At 37.7% G+C, this 21,508-nt stretch overlaps 3 protein-coding genes across 4 annotated transcripts; 2 read left to right on the top strand and 1 right to left on the bottom strand.

Moving 5' to 3' along the window:
• Positions 1-349: 349 nt before the first annotated feature.
• svbp (small vasohibin binding protein) lies at positions 350-2,718 on the top strand. 2 transcript variants are annotated; one of them, XM_062986875.1, is made up of 3 exons: positions 350-527; positions 1,781-1,914; positions 2,221-2,718. In XM_062986875.1, the coding sequence occupies exons 2-3, from the start codon at positions 1,801-1,803 to the stop codon at positions 2,305-2,307; spliced, it is 201 nt and encodes a 66-aa protein (XP_062842945.1). In that variant the 5' UTR covers positions 350-527; positions 1,781-1,800; the 3' UTR covers positions 2,308-2,718. The 2 variants fall into 2 exon arrangements, with proteins under 2 accessions (XP_062842945.1, XP_062842944.1); XM_062986874.1 differs by having other exon boundaries at positions 1,778-1,914.
• Positions 2,719-5,148: 2,430 nt separating this feature from the next.
• On the bottom strand, positions 5,149-11,211 carry fbxo2 (F-box protein 2). Its single transcript, XM_062986293.1, has 6 exons — positions 11,085-11,211; positions 6,710-6,760; positions 6,494-6,620; positions 5,986-6,081; positions 5,766-5,904; positions 5,149-5,636 (listed from the first exon to the last, which is right to left on the bottom strand). Exons 2-6 carry the CDS (start codon positions 6,744-6,746, stop codon positions 5,505-5,507), a joined length of 531 nt encoding a protein of 176 aa, XP_062842363.1. The 5' UTR covers positions 6,747-6,760; positions 11,085-11,211; the 3' UTR covers positions 5,149-5,504.
• A 1,331-nt stretch (positions 11,212-12,542) lies between these two features.
• phf13 (PHD finger protein 13) lies at positions 12,543-20,736 on the top strand. The gene is made up of 5 exons (XM_062986291.1): positions 12,543-12,690; positions 13,519-13,612; positions 14,492-14,593; positions 15,487-16,153; positions 16,804-20,736. The coding sequence occupies exons 2-5, from the start codon at positions 13,574-13,576 to the stop codon at positions 17,028-17,030; spliced, it is 1,035 nt and encodes a 344-aa protein (XP_062842361.1). The 5' UTR covers positions 12,543-12,690; positions 13,519-13,573; the 3' UTR covers positions 17,031-20,736.
• Positions 20,737-21,508: the final 772 nt, after the last annotated feature.

The following is a 21,508-nucleotide window of genomic DNA, read 5'->3' as shown; positions in this document are numbered from 1 at the left end:
TCCAAGTCATAGGAACAGCCTAAACTACAAACTCTATTTCCAGAAAAGCATTGTTAAATGCAACAAAAGAACCGCGACCCTGACTAGAATCAAAGCAGTGGTACAACAATGAATGAACTCTCTGCCTTTTCACCTCTAGGTGGCGGAAGCGAGCTTCAATATAACACTTAAATCCTGTGAAAATTCTGGGTGTGTCACAAAAAGCTGCATTTCAGAGCATTAACTAATGTCCTTACGGTTCGTAGCTCGTACAACAGTCAAACAGTAACAATAAAGATAATGATAATGAAAATATAACGGGTTTATTTAAATGTAAACGATAGTAGCAGTCATGCTTTAGTGCAGTCTGGGTGCTTCTCCACTCCAGTACAGTAGGCTGCGGTCTGTATCTGTATCTGTATCCGCAACCGGCTGTAAACACACTGAAGAAGCGACAGCAGGAGAAACACAGACTAAGGAGGCGGTTGTTTAAGTGTTTAATGTTTGAATAGTTTATTAAATCCTGCACTTTATTTATTCCTGTACAGGTAAGTAACTGAATGTGACTAATGCATGTGATAGAACTTCTTCAGTTAACGTTTATATTTTGAAGTTAGCCCAGTGCTACTTGCTAACTAACGCTGAGCTTGACTTATCTTTTACAAGATAATATTGATAAAATGAAACTCAGAATAATAATAATCACAGCGTTTTTACTGTTTTCAAGCTTGTGTTTTGTTTGGTCCGTCCAAATATTAAACTCTGATGAGTAAATCTTAAGTTTCAAGCATTATTGAGTCAGGATCTCACATCACATACTAGAGTTTTTACTTATAGGCAGTGGGAAGGTAAAATAGGATCATGGCTCGTTAAAAGTGGAACAAATAAGTGTATTTTTTTATTTATTTATAAATCTAAACCTCAGCCCAACATACACACATGCTCATGTAATTGTTTATATAGCTTTTTGAGGGGTAACAAAGATTTTTTGAAAACCGTATGTACATTATTATGATGTTTGTTTATTTGTTTATTAGGATTTTAATGTCATGGTTTACGCTTTGGTTACATTCATAGTTCAGTCAGTTCACAAGGTTATATCTAACACAGTCATGGACAATTTAGTGTCTCCAATTCATCTCACTTGCATGTCTTTGGGCTGTGGGAGGAAACCGGAGCACCCGGAGGAAACCCACACAGACACGGGGAGAACATGCAAACTCCACACAGAAAGGACACGGACTGCCCCACCTGGGAATCGAACCCAGGACCTTCTTGCTGCGAGGCGACAGTGCTACTCACTTAGCCACCGTGCCACCCACATTATTATGAACATTAGATGGATGGATCACATTACTTCATTAATCCCATAGGGAAAGTCAGTTATTACAGCAGCTCAACTTGTAGATTGCTCGATTGTACCTAATAATGTTTTAAGGAATCAGCATTCAGCATATTCTACTGTGGCTCTGTTATCTCATTATCGCAGTAAAAAAACCATTTCGTTTTGTCGAACTCAGATTAATCATGCCTTTCTCTTGGGAAAGTAATTAAAGTGCTTTTACTCATTTCTAACCTACAGAAATCATCCCATTATCTAAAGAAAACAACATTTCAGAATAACAGATAATGAGCAGAAAATAAATTCTTTCCCATGGGGTTGTTAAATAAATCCTACATCTCTGTTCTTATAGTGAAACACAATGTATTTTAAAAGCTGGATAGGATTTTCTTTACTGTGGATGAGTGATGTAAAATTATGTTTGTGTAACTTCTATGTTTCTTGATTTTATTCTAGCAGAAACTGCTGAACACTAACAGATGGAGCCTTCCAGTCGAAAAGACAAAACGAAACAGAAAGAGACTCCAACACGAGGGGACAGAGCCAAACAGAAATCTGCTCAGCAGGAGCTGAAGCAAAGACAAAGAGCTGAGGTGATTATTTACTGTATATTTTTGTATTTTTTTTGTTAAAGCTATACCTTGTCTGTTAGGAGGTATCTTCCATTGACGGTTAGATGGAGGTGACCATGTACAAGTAATGTAATTGTATACCTATGAAGTGCATCTATAGGATAGACATGGCTCATAAAATGGCTAACGAATGTTTAAACATAAAAGTCGTTCACATCCTCTGTGACTGCAAATTGTGATCTGTATTTGATGGAAACTTTGAGTTTTTATTCTTGTCAGTACCTTTGTAAAGCACCCTGTTAACATTCTTTTCCAATGGTGTTGCAGATCTACGCTCTGAACAAAGTAATGACAGAACTGGAACAGCAGCAGTTTGAGGCCTACTGCAAGCAGATGCAAACGCAATCAGAATGAAGAAACCATGTTCAGACTCCTATGAAAAACAAGCACACCTTTGGTTGTTACCATAAACACATGGTGTACACAGAAGCTGGATTTACTAAGCAGCTCAGAGCCCTCGGAGGCTGGGATTGTATTTGTTGTTAAATACCCATACGCAAGACAGGTTTGGCATCCTTCGAGTGTTCATTTGATGTAGACTGTGTACCAATCCTTAGAGGTAAACGTGATGTGTGCGTTTACGGCGATGACCGCAGGATATCAGCAGGATAAACCAGAGACTGAACTACACTATATCCCTCCATTAATAATTTAGTGTTTTCGACAAACCCATTGCTAACAGGTGTGTACAGTCAATTATATAAAAGTTTGGGGAAGCCCCCTTTTAATTCACGTTCAGTGTTTATATTAAACTTTGTTTTACCACTTTGATTTTAACAGTTTACTGAGATCAGTGTTTGTCAGTCATGTTTACACCTGACTGTGTTTTAAAGGTGTGTGTTTAATCATGATCACTTTTTTGTTTACAGTAAATGTATTATTTATAATATTTTATAATAATATTTAAACAAGAAATCATTTGGATTGCCTGTGTTATTTTCACAAGCATTTGGAATGTGTGCCCGTTCAGTGGTCAGGCACTGATGTTGGACACGAAGGCCTGGTACACAGTCAACGTTTTAAATAACCACTAGGTTTACTCATTAAACTATATCTTTACAAATCCTTAGTCATGCTGGAGCAGAAGGGGTAATTTCCTAACTGTTTCCACAAGTTTTTTTTATAGCATTAAGCAATGGGTGTGATTATACCAGTCCCTGAAGCAATGGGTATGATTATACCAGTCCCTGAAGCAATGGGTATGATTATACCAGTCCCTGAAGCAATGGGTATGATTATACCAGTCCCTGAAGCAATGGGTATGATTATACCAGTCCCTGAAGTAGGGCTGGGCGATATGGATAAAAAATAATATCTCGATATTTTTTCGCTGAACGGTGATATACGATATATATCTCGATATTTTTTCGCTGAACGGTGATATACGATATATATCTCAATATTTTTTCGCTGAACGGTGATATACGATATATATCTCAATATTTTTTCGCTGAACGGCGATATACGATATATAGCTCGATATTTTTTTTATCCCATAAGGTAATAACAAAGACACCTCTGAGACAAAGCTACATGTTCCAAATTTTTTACAGGCACTTTTATTAAAATTCATGCTGGGGAAGCTTCACACAAGAACTATTTTTACTTTTAAAAAAAAGCTATTCTAAGAAAAAGAAAGTTGTTTCTAAGGTATCTCCTGTCGTGTAATGTAAAAGTTTTTTCAAAAATCCACCCAAACGTTTTCTCAACAGTTGAGGGAATTTTGGGCTAGATTGTTGGGAATGGTTGATTGAATTGTTGAGGGAACGTTTGGGTGGATTGTAATGGTTGTAATGGGAATGGTTCTCAACGATCCACCCAACCATTACCTCAACAATTCACCCAACCATTCCCAACAATCTACCCAAACGTTCCCTCAACGTTCCCCACTCACGTTCCTTCAATGTTCCCCCCAAACATTCCCCCAACGCTCCCTCAACATTCCTTCATGAATGTTCCCCCAACGTTTCCACACGAACGTTCCCTCAACGTTCCTTCACGAACCTTCCCCCAATGTTTCCCCACCAACGTTCCCCCAACGTTCCCCCCCGAACGTTCCCTCAACGTTCCTTCACGAACGTTCCCCCAACGTTCCCCCACGAACGTTCCCACGAATGTTCCCCACGAACGTTCCCTCAACTCAAGGAGACGCACCGTTACGTTATTATTACTGTTTATAACACTTGTGCTTGATTTACACTGTTTAAATATGAAGTAAATACATGCATGTCAGCGCGTGCATGCGCTTGTATGTATTTCCGTTTTCCAATATTGGTTTTTGAAACGAATAACGACTCGTTTTCTTGTTTTTCAACTTTGGGATTTGAAGTGAAAAACGAATGACCAAAGGTACACGAAGCTGGAACCTTTTGTCTGGACTTGTTTTCGGCATTCTCTACAGAATACATTATTCTGCTGTTCATCTGACACTTTGAATCCGAACCATCTCCAAATAACTGAGCCATTATTATTCTTTTTACTAAGCAGCTCCTCCACTGTCTCCATGCTATCATGGAAGTTTTACTTACAGAAATGTGTTCTGAGGGCAGAAAGTATCGGCGGTGGGGAGGGGCGAGTTGTGTTCAGTGAGGGAGAGAGGTGGGGCAGGTGAACATGCGCAGAGACTAACTGGGAGAAGAGAAAGACGAACTGTCGGATCTAATTGGAACGCAACATCTATATCGATATAGACGATATTGTCTTATCTTATATCGCCTAAGAAAATATATCGATATTTTATAAAATCTCGATATATCGCCCAGCCCTACCCTAAAGCAATGGGTGTGTCTATACAAGTGCCTGACCTAATGTCTAATGTCTTGTGGAAATAATAAAGGGGTCAAAACCATATTAATGCCCATTGTTTTAAAACTGGACATCCAACAAGCTTTTGATCAAGTGTCCACAGATATTTGGCCATGTAGAGTATGACACACTTTAAAGCTTTTATTCTGTTTTTAATACAGATGTTAATACAGACTGTATTAGCTGCCATTGTGGGTTCACCTGAAGATAAAATGAAAACTTAGTTTGAACTGAGCTATTTGTTTCAGAGACATAGCCATTGTTCTCCTGACAGAGGTTTCTTTTTGATTTGCATAGACAAATAAATGTTCTAGACTGCAAATCAGTTTTAAGAACACACTTCAAAGGGTGAAATTGAGTTATCAGGTGAACACAATTTATTTAGTCCCATTATTTTTGCTTGTAGTACTTTATTATACATGATATAACTTGTTAAGGGTTCCAGGTTTAAGATTTGTACAGTAGTAAATATAAAATCTGAAGCATTGTGTTAAGAGGTAGCCGTTAGTAGATGCACACATGCTAGACTAAGAAATATGCCTTCAATTTTAGAAGCTTCTCAAACTGTCTGTGTTACAACAGTATTCTCGCAAGTCATTAGCCTTTAAATAGCATCTCTCTTCAATTCAGGTGTCTAATATCACTCATCTAACCAGCTCAGGTTGGTGTCACATGATGGCCTAACTATCAGCTATGCAGCATTAGTATTAAAGCAGTTGCATTCGCTTCCATCCTCTGAGCTTATTTTAAATATCTACAGTAACAGAGCTTCCGGTCACTCTCACTCCAAACCAGCCTTCCCAGTATTTGTTGTCTTTGCCACCATGCTCGAAGGTGATGTAGCGCAGGCCCGGGTTTACAGTCACTGTGTTGGTAACCTGTAAATAGGTTTTTTTATTGTTTAATTATTCTTAAAAAATTATTCAAAAAATGAATGAGATTTGGGAATCTCATTGGGAATTGTCTTTTAATTGATTAAACCTGTTGTTGCTTCTTGGATCTTTTACCTGTCTCCATGAGCAGTCATCAATGTCTGGGTTAAGGAACACCTCCACAGGACTAAACACCTCCAAAATTTCTCTGTTCTCATCAAGCAGATTCACTTTCATCTGGTAAACACAGCCTGAGTCGGTTCGACCAGAGTACCTAAACACAATAAAAGACAATGAATATAAAAGGTTTATTGTATAGAAATGAAAACACTTCACAATGGCTGTAAGGTCTTACCAGTCCTGCACTGTAACTGTAGCTGGATGAGTGTCCAAGACTTCAGGGTCATAACCTTCGGTCACAAGGTCAATCTCCTGTGTTTTAAGACACAGCCTGAAAAGGTAAGAAAAAGTGATGGGCATCAACAAACAAAAATTTACCTGTAATTAATTTATTTTCAATAACTGCTTCATGCTGAACAGGATTGCGAGGTGGTTGGCGCCACCTGATTATGGGCTATGTGTGCATGGGATGTTACAGTTTAAGCGCGCATGGGGCGGAGCTTGCATGTGATACTAATGGATGCCAGGCAGCCACTGTTTGGCTCTTGAGCAAGGCCCATATCTCTCAATTGCTTGGATTGTGTATGATCACAATTGTAAATTTGCTTTGGTTAAGATTGTCTGCTAAGTCAAGTACAAATTAAGTACAGATATGTGTGTTTGAGATATTAGTGAATTAGTTTTAAAGGGTTTGAAAACTTTTTCTTTCAAATACATTTGTTATGAACTAAATAATGTCTTACTCAAAAGATGTGGCGAAGTATTTGGATATAGTCTCGTCAACAAAATTGTAGCCACAGTCTCCAGGCATGTCCTCTACTTGCCACCCACTGCCCCCATTTTCAGTCATCTCCCAAAAATCCATTCCCTCTGGAATAAAAAGAAACTTTGTTATTATAAGAATTTCTGTTCAGATTTTAATATAGTTTGAATGACCGAATACAGAAATACTAGATTACCATCTCCATTTGGGTTTTTTAGAAGATTTCTTGCCATTTTTATTTATTAACCTGTAGACACAGCAAATGAACTGTGAAAAGCATTCAATAATATCAATACATAAAAACACAACAATAATAAAAATGTATTATTTTTGTTGTTGTTATCATGGCAATCACATAGTTTCTACAGAACATCCTGTCTTCTGTAATTAATAACAATTACAAATTTACATCACATACAAGATTTTATTTAAAAGTGATCTGCTCCCACTGCAGCTAACATGTTAGGGACGGTCGTAAAACTAACTATAAATTCACCACGACAGGCCTACTTCTGATGTTTACACTGCATTTCCGCAGATGAATAAATCAATTAAAGTCTCGTATAATTTGATTTATTTATGTTATTACTGTTTCTCACATACTACAAACCTTAATTTACAGATATATAAAAAGCAGAAGCAGAGACTTGATTTTGTGCTCAGTAAATATTCTTGTGTTGATCTAGACCAGTGGCGATTTCTCTATTATTAAATAAAAATAAAGCAGTAGTTATCAACTCCAGTCCTAGGGACCCCATGCCCTCTGTAGTTTACACTGTTGTATTTCTCAACACTTTAAATTCAGCTCATGATTTAATTAAGCAAACATGTAAATAATTTGCATTACACACAAGTTCTTTACATAAAAACACAATGCACTGTTTCACAAAAACACAAACACTTTTATTAAGTTAACATATGATTTAATTTTGTTTGTTTGTCTTATTAGGATTTTAATATCATGTTTTACACTTTGGTTACATTCATGACAGGAACGGTAGTTACTCATTACACAAGATTCATCAGTTCACAAGGTTATATTGAAAAGTTACAGACAATTTTATATCTCCAGTTCACCTCACTTGCACGTCTTTGGACTGTGGGAGGAACCCACACAGACACGGGGAGAACATGCAAACTCCACACAGAAAGGGACCCGGACCGCCCCACCTGGGGATCGAACCCAGGACCTTCTTGCTGTGAGGCGACAGTGCTACCCACTCCGCCACCGTGCCGCCCTATAACTTAATAAGTATACAGAATATTCAATATTTACATTTTCTCATTTCTGTCCACAAATTATGTATTTATTAAACTGTAAAAGAGCATATTTTAGACACACCAGGTTCTGTAAATATTTTGTATACTCTTTGTACATTAAAACATTAAGTCTAAACAAATTCTGTTTCCATTATTTATTATTTTTTATTATAATTTATTATTTATCCATTATTTGTTACTCTAGGCTTGCGGAGCAGATGCCAGTCAGCCCAAAAACTCTGCTCTCGAGTTGACACCTCAATTTTGTGAGCCATATCAAAAAGCTCCTGTTTAGTGCACACAAAAGCACAGGTGGGTGCATCAAGGTGGTGGTCTTTCAGAGGCAGAAGTGGGGTTGATGGAACATCAGGATGCAGCGTGATGTGTCGTAATGGTAAAACAGGCTGCTGATATGACAGAACATTGCCCTCCTGCACCATACCAAATGCACACTGCACAGCTGGCTTGTTGAGTTCCATGCCCATGGTGGTCACCAGCGGCTTGTCTTCAAGGCTGAATTTTTCATAAGCCTCTGCCACTCTAAACATGCATGAATCCGGTAAAGGGCCCACCATGCCCCTGTAGAGTCCACTCCTACAAATTTAAGTACAGACAATACCCCAAACTATAAGCATTCAGGATAATAATAAATTAAAGTTAATTATAACTATTTATGCATTTCAGGTGTGGTAGAGAAGGTAAATTGTACAACTGCAGGTCTAATGAGCAGATTTGTAAAGTAATGAATCACCTTACCTAACTACACCTTGAGACTTTCGATTTGGCACAGGTTTCGTGATCATGTTGTTGATTGGTCGTTGCTTTACACCCTAATAAGAGAGACAAAAGTTGTTGTAATGTAGTTCAGACAGTGCATGAAATTAGAATGCTTATCAAGTGTGATTATTATAAACTTACAATTGTCCGAGGTTTGTGCCAGCGCTGTTCAGTTTCAGTACAGCTGTGCACAGGTGGAACTACTGGCACACTGATCTGAGAGAAATGTGCAGTTTGAAAAAGCAAAGCCACTACGTGGTTGCATAGGGCAGTGCCTGCAACACATGAACTGCATGTGTGTGTCAGCACAACAGGAGATGAATCACGTAGCCCGATCTGTAAGGGGGTAAGCAAAATTAGTAATGACTTTGTTTAATTCAGGGGTTCCTATACCAGTCCTGGGGATCCCATATCACTTTTTTTTTTTGTTTTACTTTATCTAAAACCTGATTTAATTAAGTAACAAATTAAGTTCCTCGTGGGTGAGGCTGAGTAAAGTGTTTTAAAATGGAGAGAAAAAAAATGTGTATGGCATAAGCACCCCAAGAATGGAACCTGGAACCTCTTGCTTATTTTATAGCAATAGGTTTTGAATATAGAACATAGAACATCAAAGAACAGTGAACACTGATTTGAACATCTGAACTTTAGAGCAAAAAGAGATCCCAACCCAGTCATTAAACCCTATGTTTTGCATATTTTTGTGCTTTTCATTTAGCAACGTTTTCATGCTGTTAAGCTGTGTTAGCAATACTGACCATTATAGCATAACAGGGTGAAAAAAGACATAAAACGTAATAATTTTAATGGAAAACATGCCTAGAAGTAAATATCATGAACAACAGCTAAGTTGCAGTTTTAACATAAGACTTCCACTTGTCAACAGGACAAACTAACCCAGCTAACACTAATGTAGTTACCCTTGCTAACGCTAGCTAACTAGCTTCTTTCCGTACTTCGCGGGCTAACCTAAAATATAAGATAAGCATTTCCTTACCTTCGTAGTTGTGGATGCATGACGAGGCGTACAATTTAAAGCCCTTCTCCAGCTTGCTATAAGGGGCTTAACTGGTCTTCGTACATATCCGATAAACGTCGTTAAGCTCTTGCAAACACCGACTGAAAAATACCGCCATTGCGACTGCAGTGGAAAACCGGAAACGCCAAACCGGAAACGCCGGAGCACTGGGAGCAGTGTTGCCAACTTAGCGACTTTTCAGACCCCTCTAGCGACTTTTTTTCAAAAAAGCGACTAGCGACAAATCTGGCGACTTTTTCTGGTGTTATTGGAGACTTTTGGAGACTCGAACGTGAAAACACACATTGTTCTGCAGTTACTGTCCTCAAGCACGGGCGGTCAGTATCACAGTCAGTGTTGCCAGATTGGGCGGGTTTCCACCAAAATGAGCGGATTTTGTTGGAAATTGGCAGGGAAAAACACACTTTGGCAGGTGGACAAAATTTGGGCTGGTTTGTAATTATTTTGGCAGCTTAAAATATAAATAAAAAAAGCTATTGCTAAAGCAGGTGGAATATAAATAGGTCTCCCTTCTCCCTACCTTCTCCCACCACATCCAACCCGTTGTCAAAAGTTTGATTGACAGGTTATTCTTTCCAGTCCAAGACACTGTTGCCACGCCCATCAATACAGTGATTCATATGTTAGACAAGTGATTTGAGTTGAATATGAAGGTAAGCAAGTCTCATATGTACGAGAGGTTGAACTTTCATTGCTTGCAAGTTTATTTTTATTTACATGCAAAGGGTTGTGTGTCCTAACAAATAATGCATTTTACAAACTTGGCAGGCTACTTTAAAGACATGCAAGCAAAAAAAATTTGTCCTTTATAATGTATAATTACATTATAATTCATTTGTAGTTCTAAACATATTTAGGGTGTTTTTTTACCCACTTTTTGTCTTTCCCACGATGTTATTCCTCTTCTACAGCGTCAACTACATGCAAATGGCTCATATGCAAATTAGGCAATGACGTCATTTAGCGACTTTTAGGACAGCCAATAGCTACTTTCCTTACTGAGGAGTTGGCAACACTGACTGGGAGCAGCACTAAAGAAAATGCGGCAGTAGTTGTGCAAAGATGAGCATTTTCACGGGCCATGTGTTAGTTTTTTATTTAGTGAAAATACCGAATGTCCACAGAATGCAGAATATTAAACTAACATTAGCGCAGTGGTTTCTGTTTTGGTCAATAGTGATGATCATATGGAAATTTGTTTAAATAATTAATCACAAACCATGCATTTCACAGGTGGGTGAATTTACAAGCTCATATTTCTACGCACTCCGATCAGACATGAGTTCACACCAACGATAAACATTTGAATATAAAAAAAAAATGATCATCAGATTTGATCGTGCGCAACTTTGATAAATAAAGGCGATCCTGTTCTGTATAAATAGAGAACATAGACATGGCCAAACATTTCCTACAGTTTAGGCCCACCAACAGAATGCAATAGGCTATGGACCCCAAAAACATCCAAAAACCAAACAGCAACCATAATACTTACCCAAGATCAAAGTAAAGATGCACTCCTGTGTTCTTCTGCCCTGCCACTGACTCAGCAACCGCACTTGATCGTGTCCTGGTGTGGCTGATCTAACTCTTACACAGTCCTCCTACAGCCTCTGGTGGACAAAAACATGCTGGAATTTCATCGTAACCCTACACCTTTCCACAGCCCATCCCTCCCACGCCATTATTCTCTCTCACACACACACACACACACACACACACACACACACACACACACACACACACACACACACACACACACACACACACACACACACACACACACACACACACACACACACACACACACACACACACACACACACACACACACACACACACACTTTTTAACACTGGCTAACACTGCAGTGCTATTCGTGTCAAGATGAACATCAGATGTCACATGCTCATCTATTCTCTTCTTTTTTAACAGGTGTATCTGTGAAATCAGATGTTGCATTATTCCCTTTGAGATCTGTTTCCTTCATGTCCCTCCATGACATAATTGTCAGTTTCTACGAGGCAATATTTTTTTCTGGCAAAAGTGCTAAGTCTTAAAAAGTTGTGTCTCTGCATGCATGTCGTTTGGTTGCAGTGAATTACATTTCTGCATAGCTTGCACAGTAAATTCTGTATATTAAGCATTAAACGTGATTAAACCGTTTTAGTCCTGTTGCAGCACATTTTCCCTGGTCATCCTAAGTACCACTTAGAGGTGCTTCAACTTGATTTTTTAAACAAATTTTAAAAAGTCTACTTAATACTAAAAAATCTACTTAAAACTCAAACATTAAAAAGTATTTAATCCATTTGTTATTGGTCATTACAGATTACAGATTTTAGATCAAAACTCTAAGCTTACAAAGAGCTGCAATATAGTCTTATTATTTTAATGCCTATTGTTATTATTATTATTATTATTACTACTACTACGTTTTTTAATAGTTGTAGTAGTAGTAGTAGTAGCAGCCTGGCATTTGTTAATGAAGAAACACAAATATGAATGAAATATAAACATAAATATTATTAGACTAAAAATAAATAATATCATAAAATATAAATGTTTAAATAAATACAAATAAATTTGTATTATCATATTTAATAGTTTTATATAAAGTACTATTAGTAGTAGTAATAGAAACATGAATATAAATGTACTTTATGTTGGTATGAATAATATTTAATAAATTGTCATCTATTAATATTGGTGTTATGAGTATTTTTCAAATTATTAACAATGCATTAACAAAAAATATATAAATATCAATGCTTTACACATTTGCATTAAAACATTTATAATATAGTATATTTGACATGTAAGCAGCTGTTTTACAGCACAATATATACAGAGTAGCAGATTTACATACCATGTGTATCCGTTGGAGTTCCCGGATGATGATTTGTAGATCGTTGATAGTTGGAGCTCGGTGTGACGTGATGGTGGACCGTATCGTGTGTGTTGAGCAGTAGCGGTTCTGCTGAGCTCTGTTGAGTATCAGTCTGACAGATCTGAGCCGTTATCTGTAATTGATGTAAATTTTGACATTAGTAGCCAGAGGACTTCATTTTCATTGCTCACATCGACTAATCGTTGATTTGAGGTAAGAGTCCGGAACTTATTTCCCGTTGATTGAACTTTTTATTTTCTCTTGGTGAGAATTACCTAAGTGTGGAAAGTAGCTAGCAGGTTAGACTGTTAGCGTTAGCATGGCTAGCTAACATCATGTAACTACATTGTAGAGGTTTTACTAGTTACATTGTGAGGAAAAGTTCGGTTTTTCGACGTTTCCTGGGGAATATGGTCGAGCTTTAGTGCACAAGTACAATGTCAACTATTTGTTTAGCGAAATTGTGTTGTTATAAGCGGTTTGCAGTAAGTAAACAGAGATAAGCCCGGTTTTTCATCAAAGCTCGGCTAGCTTAAGTTTACAAAGTGGTTATAATGTTCGTGTCGCTTGTTGTTCAGCTAATTATTCGATATGTTTGATCTAAATGACTTAAACGAGGGGATAAAACTTCATTTGGTCAATGTTCCTACTAACAAAATAAGAATGTACATAATAGCAAGCTTACCATGAGAGCTAGTCTGGGTGACAGATTCAGGCTTTCGACTGAATATTTTTATTTGAGATAGCGATAGTAATGATGGGGATATAATAACAAACAGATATTTGGAAAATACGTGACTTTGTGTTTTATGTAAGCAATTAAAAATAATCAACCATTAATGGCGTATATGTGTAACTAGCCACAGTAGCTAAATGCATATGGCAACTGCACTTTGAATATTACCAATGCTCAAGCTAAGTAATCTGCTAATTGTTTCATAATTCTTTGTCGTATTGTTTCCGTATCCAAACATAGTAGTATGTGTTTTTATAAACTATAAATGCCTTTAACTATAGCGAAATGTATGTTCAATATTGCAGTGACTTTAATTCGACGACTCGTTTGCACTAAAACACAGTTTATTCCTCTCCAAAAATGGACAACAACGTTACATCTTCAGCATTTGACTCACAGGTAAGATTAATTGTTGTTTTTATACTGAAATTAGTAGATATTCATGTTATTATCAGAATGTTTAAGATCCAGAGCAACCCCCCAGAGTTAGCTGACCAGCTAGTTCAAGATGTATTTTAATACGTACAAAAATGGTTTATCCTGAATGTCGTTGGTTCAAAACAAAGTAACTCGACGCCTGTTTGGTTAAACTAGCAATAACGCTTACAAATGCATTAACTTCGACGGCACAACTGCTAATCATTCCTGTCTCGATAAAATGTCTGAGGTTAGCTTTTGCTACTTAGCTAATATGGCTAGGAATCGTAAAAAAAAGAATCGGCTCCCAGATTCCACGCTTAAAGAATTAGGATGCAAATGAGTCGGTTCTATGCTTGATTCAGTCAGGTCAGATGTATGCAATTTTTTACGTGGGCATTTTAAAATAAACTAACATAAAAATATTACATTCAGATAGATATGCTTAGATATTTACATTCATTATCTTAGTCTTTTTTATTTTTAATTTTTAAATAAATTGTTTTAATATGAACTTTCCTTTATTATTAATCAATAGTTATCATGTTTCATACTATAGTATTCTGCCGTATTGTATAGAAAAAAAAGATCTAGTTAGTCCTTAAAAAACCTTAAACATCAGTTACTACTACATGAATAAAGAGTGCATAACACGATTCTCCATAGGTGTTAAAAAACCTATACATTAGTTACAACTACAGGAATAAAGAGTGCATAGCACGATTCCCCATAGGCTAATTTATTTGGTTCAGAACCTGGCCAACAGTGATTTAAAATGCAACTTTCTTAGAACGGTTACATTTAAAAGCTTTTGTGAGACGTGAGACACCCTTTAATACAGATTTTGTGGTCTAATTGCAGGGTTATAGCCCAACATGCAAAAGGAAAAGAACGGTGGAAGATTTCAACAAGTTTTGCACATTTGTACTGGCATATGCAGGTTATATTCCATATCCACAGGAGGTGAGTAAAGTATTGTGTTTATAGAGTAAGAGTGATATTTAGAGTTTACAGTTCAGCTTGGTGTACGGACGTTTCATGTTTTTTAATCAAAGGGGGGTGCACACTATGCATTCAGTCGGTGATGAGTGGTCTTAACCTATGCAATGTATCAGTTACCATCAGTTTCTAACTACTGATATTGCAACTAGTCGTTAAGTAGTGCATTTTACATCATTGGGCAAAAAACGGGTTCTGTATGCACACTACACCATTGTTATTTACTGCCACATACAGAATCATCAAGATCATAAAGATCATATGTTTCTTTGTCACTAAAATGTTTAATACATGCCGACAACATTGATTAAACACTAACTTCTCTTTATTGGGGTGCAGATATACTGGTGCACCTGTATGTGGTTTGATAAACTTTTCACTCTCTGCCTATCAAACCAGTTACACCACAAGAGACAAAGCTTAAGCAACATCGGTGACTAGCCACTTCCTGCAGTAGTGACAAAACCTAGTCAGCATGCTGCCCTTTAATAGATAATAGTGTAGTTTTGCCAAATTGAACTGAAACAGATAGCACCAACATTTCAGTTGACCAGAATTTTGGATGGGATTCAGTCTTGACCATGACAATCAGCAGCAAACCAAAGCACTTAACTTTAATCAGTCAAAACATGTAATGCTAATGCCCATGTTTTTTAAATATATCTTCTATATGGAGCTTAAATACATATGAAGGTTTGATCAATAACTGAGATTGTTCATAGTTAATCAGGTCTGGAACATGTAGAACGCACTCCTGTTTTCTGGCCACTTATTGGTGTTTATTGTATACATGATTGGATTTGGCATTGTAATAAAACTCCTGGTTGCCATTCAGGCTAATTAATTTATTTTTGCAGGAGGCACCACTGAGGAGCAGCTCAAGCCCCCCTAACAGCACAGGCAGCACTGCGGACAGTGATGGCCTTCCCTCACCTGATCAGCCTCCTTCCAAGAGCCGAAAGAGCTTCGGGGGTTTCAAGATGCCTGCCAGCATTGAGCCTGAGCTCCACAAACGACCCAAATCGACAGGACTCCTCCTCGAAGGATGCAAGAAAACTGACAAGCTGAAGAAAAAGAAAAAGAAGCCTGTGGCAAGGAGCAAGTCTGGTGATTTTGATGTTTTCCCACCATTTCCATCCAGCACGGGCGCAGAAGTTTCCTCTCTCAGTCGGATCGTTAAAGAGGAGCCAGAGGATTACAGTATCTCCCTGCCATCGTCATACGCGGATGTGAAACACTCGGTGTACCCTGCTACGAGCTCACTGCTAAGTTCTGGCTCTCAGGGCGATGGGAGCTGCAAGCAGGAGCCGAAAGCAGAGAGGCCGTGTTGGGATTCCCCGAGCAGCTCGGGCACAGAGTCCAGAGCAGAGAGTACAGAGACGCAGATAGAAGCAGAGGGTGAAGCTGTTGTCATGAAGCTAGATGGACTTGCTGGCACTAGAACGGTGATCCGCCAGGGCAAGCAGGTTGTGTTCCGTGATGAAGATGGATCTGCTGATGATGAAGATATCATGGTCGATTCAGGTAGGTTCAGTGTGATGGCTAACAAGTGTGATATCAGTCTACAGGACTAAAACCAAAGTGATACTTGTAATTCCATTGCAAAATAGATGTAGCCAAGTTGGAACTGGAAGGATGGCAGGAAATAGTGTACAGTTTTATAGCAATTAGCTGTTTGTGATAACTTAGAATCCTAGCTTGGTATCTTATTATAATGCACTCCTGTTTTGCCTACTTGGTACGTAATTTCTGATTTAAGGGTTGCTAAATGAACTGTCTCATTTCCCCTCCTGTCATAACTGATTGATTGCATCAGCTTTTTACTGAAGCCCTGAAGGTACTTGTGAGGCAGCAGATGCTAAAATCAAATACAACAAGCTAACTGTAAGCAATACGAGTAGCAACAACAGGACAATTTTCGGATTGTCCCACTGCAGCTGTTTCTACCATGCAGTAGAAAAGGGGCATAAATGTTAAATGAGCATTACAGACAATCAAAAGTTTTGTTCATCCTCAGTTTTTATAGTTTATTATTTTCACTGGAAAAGAGGAACACATCTATCTAACAGCTGCTGAGTTTATCTTAATTAGGACAAACCATAAGGGATCCAAACTATCATTAGAACCTCTGCTATATTCTGATTTCTGATTCTGGTGTAATCCTCTGATTGCAGATGATGACTCCTGGGATCTGGTGACGTGTTTTTGCATGAAACCCTTCGCTGGTCGAGCAATGATCGAATGCAACCAATGCAACACCTGGATCCACCTTTCATGTGCCAAAATCCGCAAGTCCAACGTCCCCGAGATGTTCACGTGCCAGCAGTGCAAAGACTCAAAGTTTGACATCAGGCGCTCCAACCGCTCCAGCATGGGCTCTCGAAAACACCTTCTAGACTGACTTTCCCCCTGACTTCCCTCCTCGTGTACAGACTTTAACAAAGATGGGAGGAAGGGCTTTACGACTGTGTTGTTCAACTTTGTTTCAGACTTCCTTTGACTTTTCTAAATCGTCCACCTTCCTAACTTTTTGCGTACGGCAATCAAACACACAGAGATGAGACGAGGTGTAGCGGACGGGATTCTCGGCGGCACACATCGCTACACATTAGAGGAGTCAGAGAAGTTGTGCTGGGAATAAAGGAGAGACTGGATTGCACTTTTTAAAGGGAGAGTTGGACATGTAGCTTTCAAAGGTGTGTTCGTCAAAGTGTTAAGTTTGTTGTTTCTGTTTTTTTTTTCTTCGTGAACTCGCCAAATACCTGAGGAATAGAGCACTATGGAGTTCTAGTAGAAGTATGCTAATACAGGCTACAGAAGCTGTCCTTGAGTGGTTATTGGACCTGTGGAGTAAACCATCAAAACCTTTTTTTCTTCAAAGTGCTTTCCTTCAAGACTTTATTGAGAACCTTGTGTCAAAAAGATACCCAGGGTAAAAAACCTCTCATCTCTTTTAAATGGAAATTGATTTAAACAAGCCACAAGTTTAAGAACACGTTGTTACCTTCAGGTGTTCCATGTGAGAGCGGAGATGCCCTCTGAGCTACCCCGTTTTTTATTCTGTAATGTGCTTTCCCTGATTAACAAAGCCATAGAAATTTCTAACTGCCGTAGTTATATCCATGTGTTCTATTCAGGTTGTCTGAATCTTTGTTCTGCTGTTTTAAATTTAGTTCATGTGTAAATTTAAGTAAAGCGAACGTGAGGTTTAGCTCAGCTTGTGGTCTTTCAATATAAAAATTGAAAATAATTGAAAATTGGGGAAACTGGCGGCACAGACTCAGGTGATATTTTCAGATTCATCGAGGTGGGACATTATATAGCCAAAAGTATGTTGACACCCCGATTAATGCTTGAAATCAGGTGTTTGAAACACTTCTCTTCCTAAAAGTATAATGTATAAAGTCAATTATACCAAATAAATTATATGCTTCCGAGTTTGTGGTGACAGTTTATGAAAGGCCCTTTCTTTATTTCATCATGTTTGTGCTACTGTGCACAAATTACAGCCAATAAAGACATTGTTTTACAAGTTTGGTGTGGTGGAACTCCAGTGGTTTGCACAAAGCCCTGACCTCAGCCTCAGAATGGGCACAAATTTCCACGGGCACTCCGAAATCCTGTTCCATCATAAAAATACTTTGCTGTTGGAATACAAGCTTATGATCAGGTGTCCACATACTTTTGGTCATATAGTGCATTAGAAATGTTAGTAGATGTTGAGATCCAGTGATCCAGGATGAGTCTGTATTTTTGCACTATGCCACAAAACGCTTCGAGTTGTGCGTGTTCCTGGGTGTCTTCAGAATTATGACTACACACAGTGGTTTTGCTTTCTGCGTCGTAACAGATTAGTCGTTGGTTCTAAAGAGGAATCTGTTCCATTAGATGATGGACATTGAAGTTCTTGACAGTGACCTGTTTTGGAAAGGGATTTCATTAGTTTTCACTTGTGGTTCTTATTGTTCAGGCCACTGAAACGATCTAGTGTGATTACAATAGATCTGAACAGAAACCATTCACTTTCTCACCCATCTTGCTTCTGAAAAATACATTTCCTACTTAATTTCTCCACATTTAGACAATTTCTGGGTTTTGCAACGATGAGACAAACTTACAAGCCAGTCATGAACTCAAGTACAAGTCAAGTCAAAAGTTTGCATACACTTGTAGAAGACAACTCACTGCACAGTTGTGATGTCAATGATTTCTGCAACAGTTTTTCTTTGACTGAATGATTGAAACTGACTTCTTCTAGAATTTGTTCACTTGTAATTAAGAGGCAGTGCCATGAAGGGAAACCATTGGGACAATTTCTACACCATTAAATGAATGATCCATATCACTGTGTCATTTTAGAAAACTCTCAATACACTTATTAAATAACTCTTTAATAAAACTTTAGATTTTGGACAAAAAAGTGTTCTAGTCATTAAGTATAATAATAATAAGAATCATTAAGAAATCATTCGCACCTTGTGATCAGTGTTTCTGGGTGGACCCCTGTATCCACTGTACCTCTGATGTGAATGTAGCATTTATAAAAAAAAAAAATTAAAAGCAGTTTTTATCCTGCCTGAAATAATTGTTGTTGCTTTGAGTCCGACAGCTCTCAGAACCTGAGATCAGTACTTACTTCATGTGTCTGTCTTTGTAAAGTCCGACTTGTGTACTGGTACACTGTACCTCACATCTGTTGCAGATATATCTCAGGAATAAGATGGTTGAAAAAGTGGCTGGTCATTAGTCGGTTCAGATTCAGTGGTCACAATAATGTGGGTAAATTTAGCCTGACGTTCGTCTTCTACGTGAGCTTAAACTATTGCGTAACGTCTCACAGCTCTTTTATTTCTGGAACATCATTATTTGTCTTAAGTTATTAGGAGCGGACTGTCTGCTGTCTGTCTGATTTCATTTAAAGCATTTACTTTCCCAATGTTGGACCTTAAATGAACCATATTGAGCTTGTTAACCGTTCTGCAGTTGTAACATAACCACTTGTATTCATTTCTTCAGCGTTTAATGTGACTCAGATTTTTTAATGTTTTTTTCTTTATTGGTTTTATTTACTTATATTTAATTCTGTAACTCCTCTTTGCTCCACGTTTAAGGAGGACTTTACTGTTTTAAGGAGTACTGAGTCAGTGCAGATTTAGTGTTTTCCCTGTTAGACCTTTGTAAGCACGTAAAAACCAAACCTTTTTAGATACTTCTGTTTCGATGTTTAGTCATTATTTATTGAGATGTTCAGTTGGCTCAGGCTATCTTTTAGTAGCTTGATATTTGGAGGAAAAATCATTTTTACATTGTTTTATATGTGTAATACTAGGTCTGTCATGGTTACTTTATACAGTAAAAACATTGGCTAAGGCATTCTGTAATATCTGTAGAGATTCAGTTTCTCCTGCTATTACATATTAACATTAGGAATAAGGTCAATGTCCTGCAAAAGGTGTTTTGTCTGAAAATGGCTACAATAAAAACTAAGATGCCCCCATAAAAAAGCGATATGGTGACATGAATGGTTTATTTTCTAAAATAAAAAACACTTGTCTATTGTTTCAGACAAAACACTTGGTTTTTTAGAGGCAGGACATAAAACTGCAAAAGAGTTTTGGTCAAATAGCTGTGATCAAAACTAAGTCACAGGTTATTGAATTGCTGGCATTCATAGAACTGTGGTGGAGTCTGGGTGGGGGAAAAAACAACTCAAAAATAACCCAGCATCTGGATAAAAGGACAAAAATAAACAAAATGGGAAAATTTTCAGTGCGATTTGTGTGATTTTAAACATTTTAAAGCCATGACTGTCCTACTTCATACTGTTTTAGTTTTTAAACATTTTTTTGATTTTGTACTTTCCAGATCTAAAGCAATTTGAGTAAAATATATAAAGATTGCTGTACATTTTTGGTACAATCAGTGCATTCTGTTTCTATATAATGTTAATGGTAGTTGCAGGCTCTTCTCCCCCTGGTATAATAGAGAATTTAGGAATCAGTAGAGATGATGGGACTCACTGTATTTAGATTAGAGAAAGAGCACCGGGGCCAGAGAGAAAATGTTTCTGTGAAACTGATGTAAATAAAGAACTAATGAGAATTTAATGATGTGCACAATGAGGTGGATTGTTTTACATATCATTACAAGTTTTACAGCCATTCCAAAGTATATCTAACAAATTACAGGTCAAGGTGTGTAGGATCACTTTTTAATCATTTCTTATTTAAATCTACATCATACATAGCTGTGTACATGAGATAGATAGATACATATAGATACAATTATTAAAGGAATTAAGTTATGTAAAACTGGAACAAAAACAAACCTTGGGTTGAACCGTAGGAAGGATTGGGATTGAGCGGGTCCCATAGTCACACATCATCATATTTAATATAGACACCTGATCTAATTCCAAAACCATGGGCAATTTTATCAAGGTACCTCTCTACCCGAGAACCCGAGAATTAAAAGATTGCATCATGTCAGTATTTGAACAGTCACACCCAGTTTGGTGTGAAAGAACATGACTAACCTCAACTCAATCCAACACATTTTGGATGTATTGGAACACTGACCTCAAGCTTTCAGAAGAATTCAATGTTATAATGCCAGTGGTTTTTAATGTGATGTTTGGGTATCAGAGGTCCGCAAATTGGCTACATTGTGTATTTATACCTTTGGGTTTTCTTCATGAGTTTATACTACACCATGGTCAGCCTGACTACAGTCAGCAGATATTAGTGCAAATCAGTTATGGAGGTAAATAAAGATGACTAGACATTTACAAGAAACATAAATACGAATAACAGCCGTAAATTCTTAAATTCTTGCTCACATCTAATGACTAAACAACACAATCTGTATTCCATTTGAAAG

This window comes from Trichomycterus rosablanca, chromosome 24 (genome assembly GCF_030014385.1).
Source record: "Trichomycterus rosablanca isolate fTriRos1 chromosome 24, fTriRos1.hap1, whole genome shotgun sequence".
Lineage (NCBI taxonomy): Eukaryota > Metazoa > Chordata > Actinopteri > Siluriformes > Trichomycteridae > Trichomycterus > Trichomycterus rosablanca.
Note: the sequence above shows the minus strand (reverse complement) of the source record. Positions and strands in the feature narration are given on the sequence as shown.

Excerpts from the sequence above, each read along its gene's own strand:
- phf13 (XM_062986291.1), top strand. The coding sequence starts at position 13,574 with ATGGACAACAACGTTACATCTTCAGCATTTGACTCACAG. Across the intron at positions 13,613-14,491 it reads CTTCAGCATTTGACTCACAG|GGTTATAGCCCAACATGCAA; the intron begins GTAAGATTAATT and ends GTCTAATTGCAG. Across the intron at positions 14,594-15,486 it reads ATATTCCATATCCACAGGAG|GAGGCACCACTGAGGAGCAG; the intron begins GTGAGTAAAGTA and ends TTATTTTTGCAG.
- fbxo2 (XM_062986293.1), bottom strand. The coding sequence starts at position 6,746 with ATGGCAAGAAATCTTCTAAAAAACCCAAATGGAGATG. Across the intron at positions 5,905-5,985 it reads ACAGTTACAGTGCAGGACTG|GTACTCTGGTCGAACCGACT; the intron begins GTAAGACCTTAC and ends TATTGTGTTTAG. Across the intron at positions 5,637-5,765 it reads ATGACTGCTCATGGAGACAG|GTTACCAACACAGTGACTGT; the intron begins GTAAAAGATCCA and ends ACCTATTTACAG.
- svbp (XM_062986875.1), top strand. The coding sequence starts at position 1,801 with ATGGAGCCTTCCAGTCGAAAAGACAAAACGAAACAGAAAGAGACTCCA. Across the intron at positions 1,915-2,220 it reads AGCAAAGACAAAGAGCTGAG|ATCTACGCTCTGAACAAAGT; the intron begins GTGATTATTTAC and ends ATGGTGTTGCAG.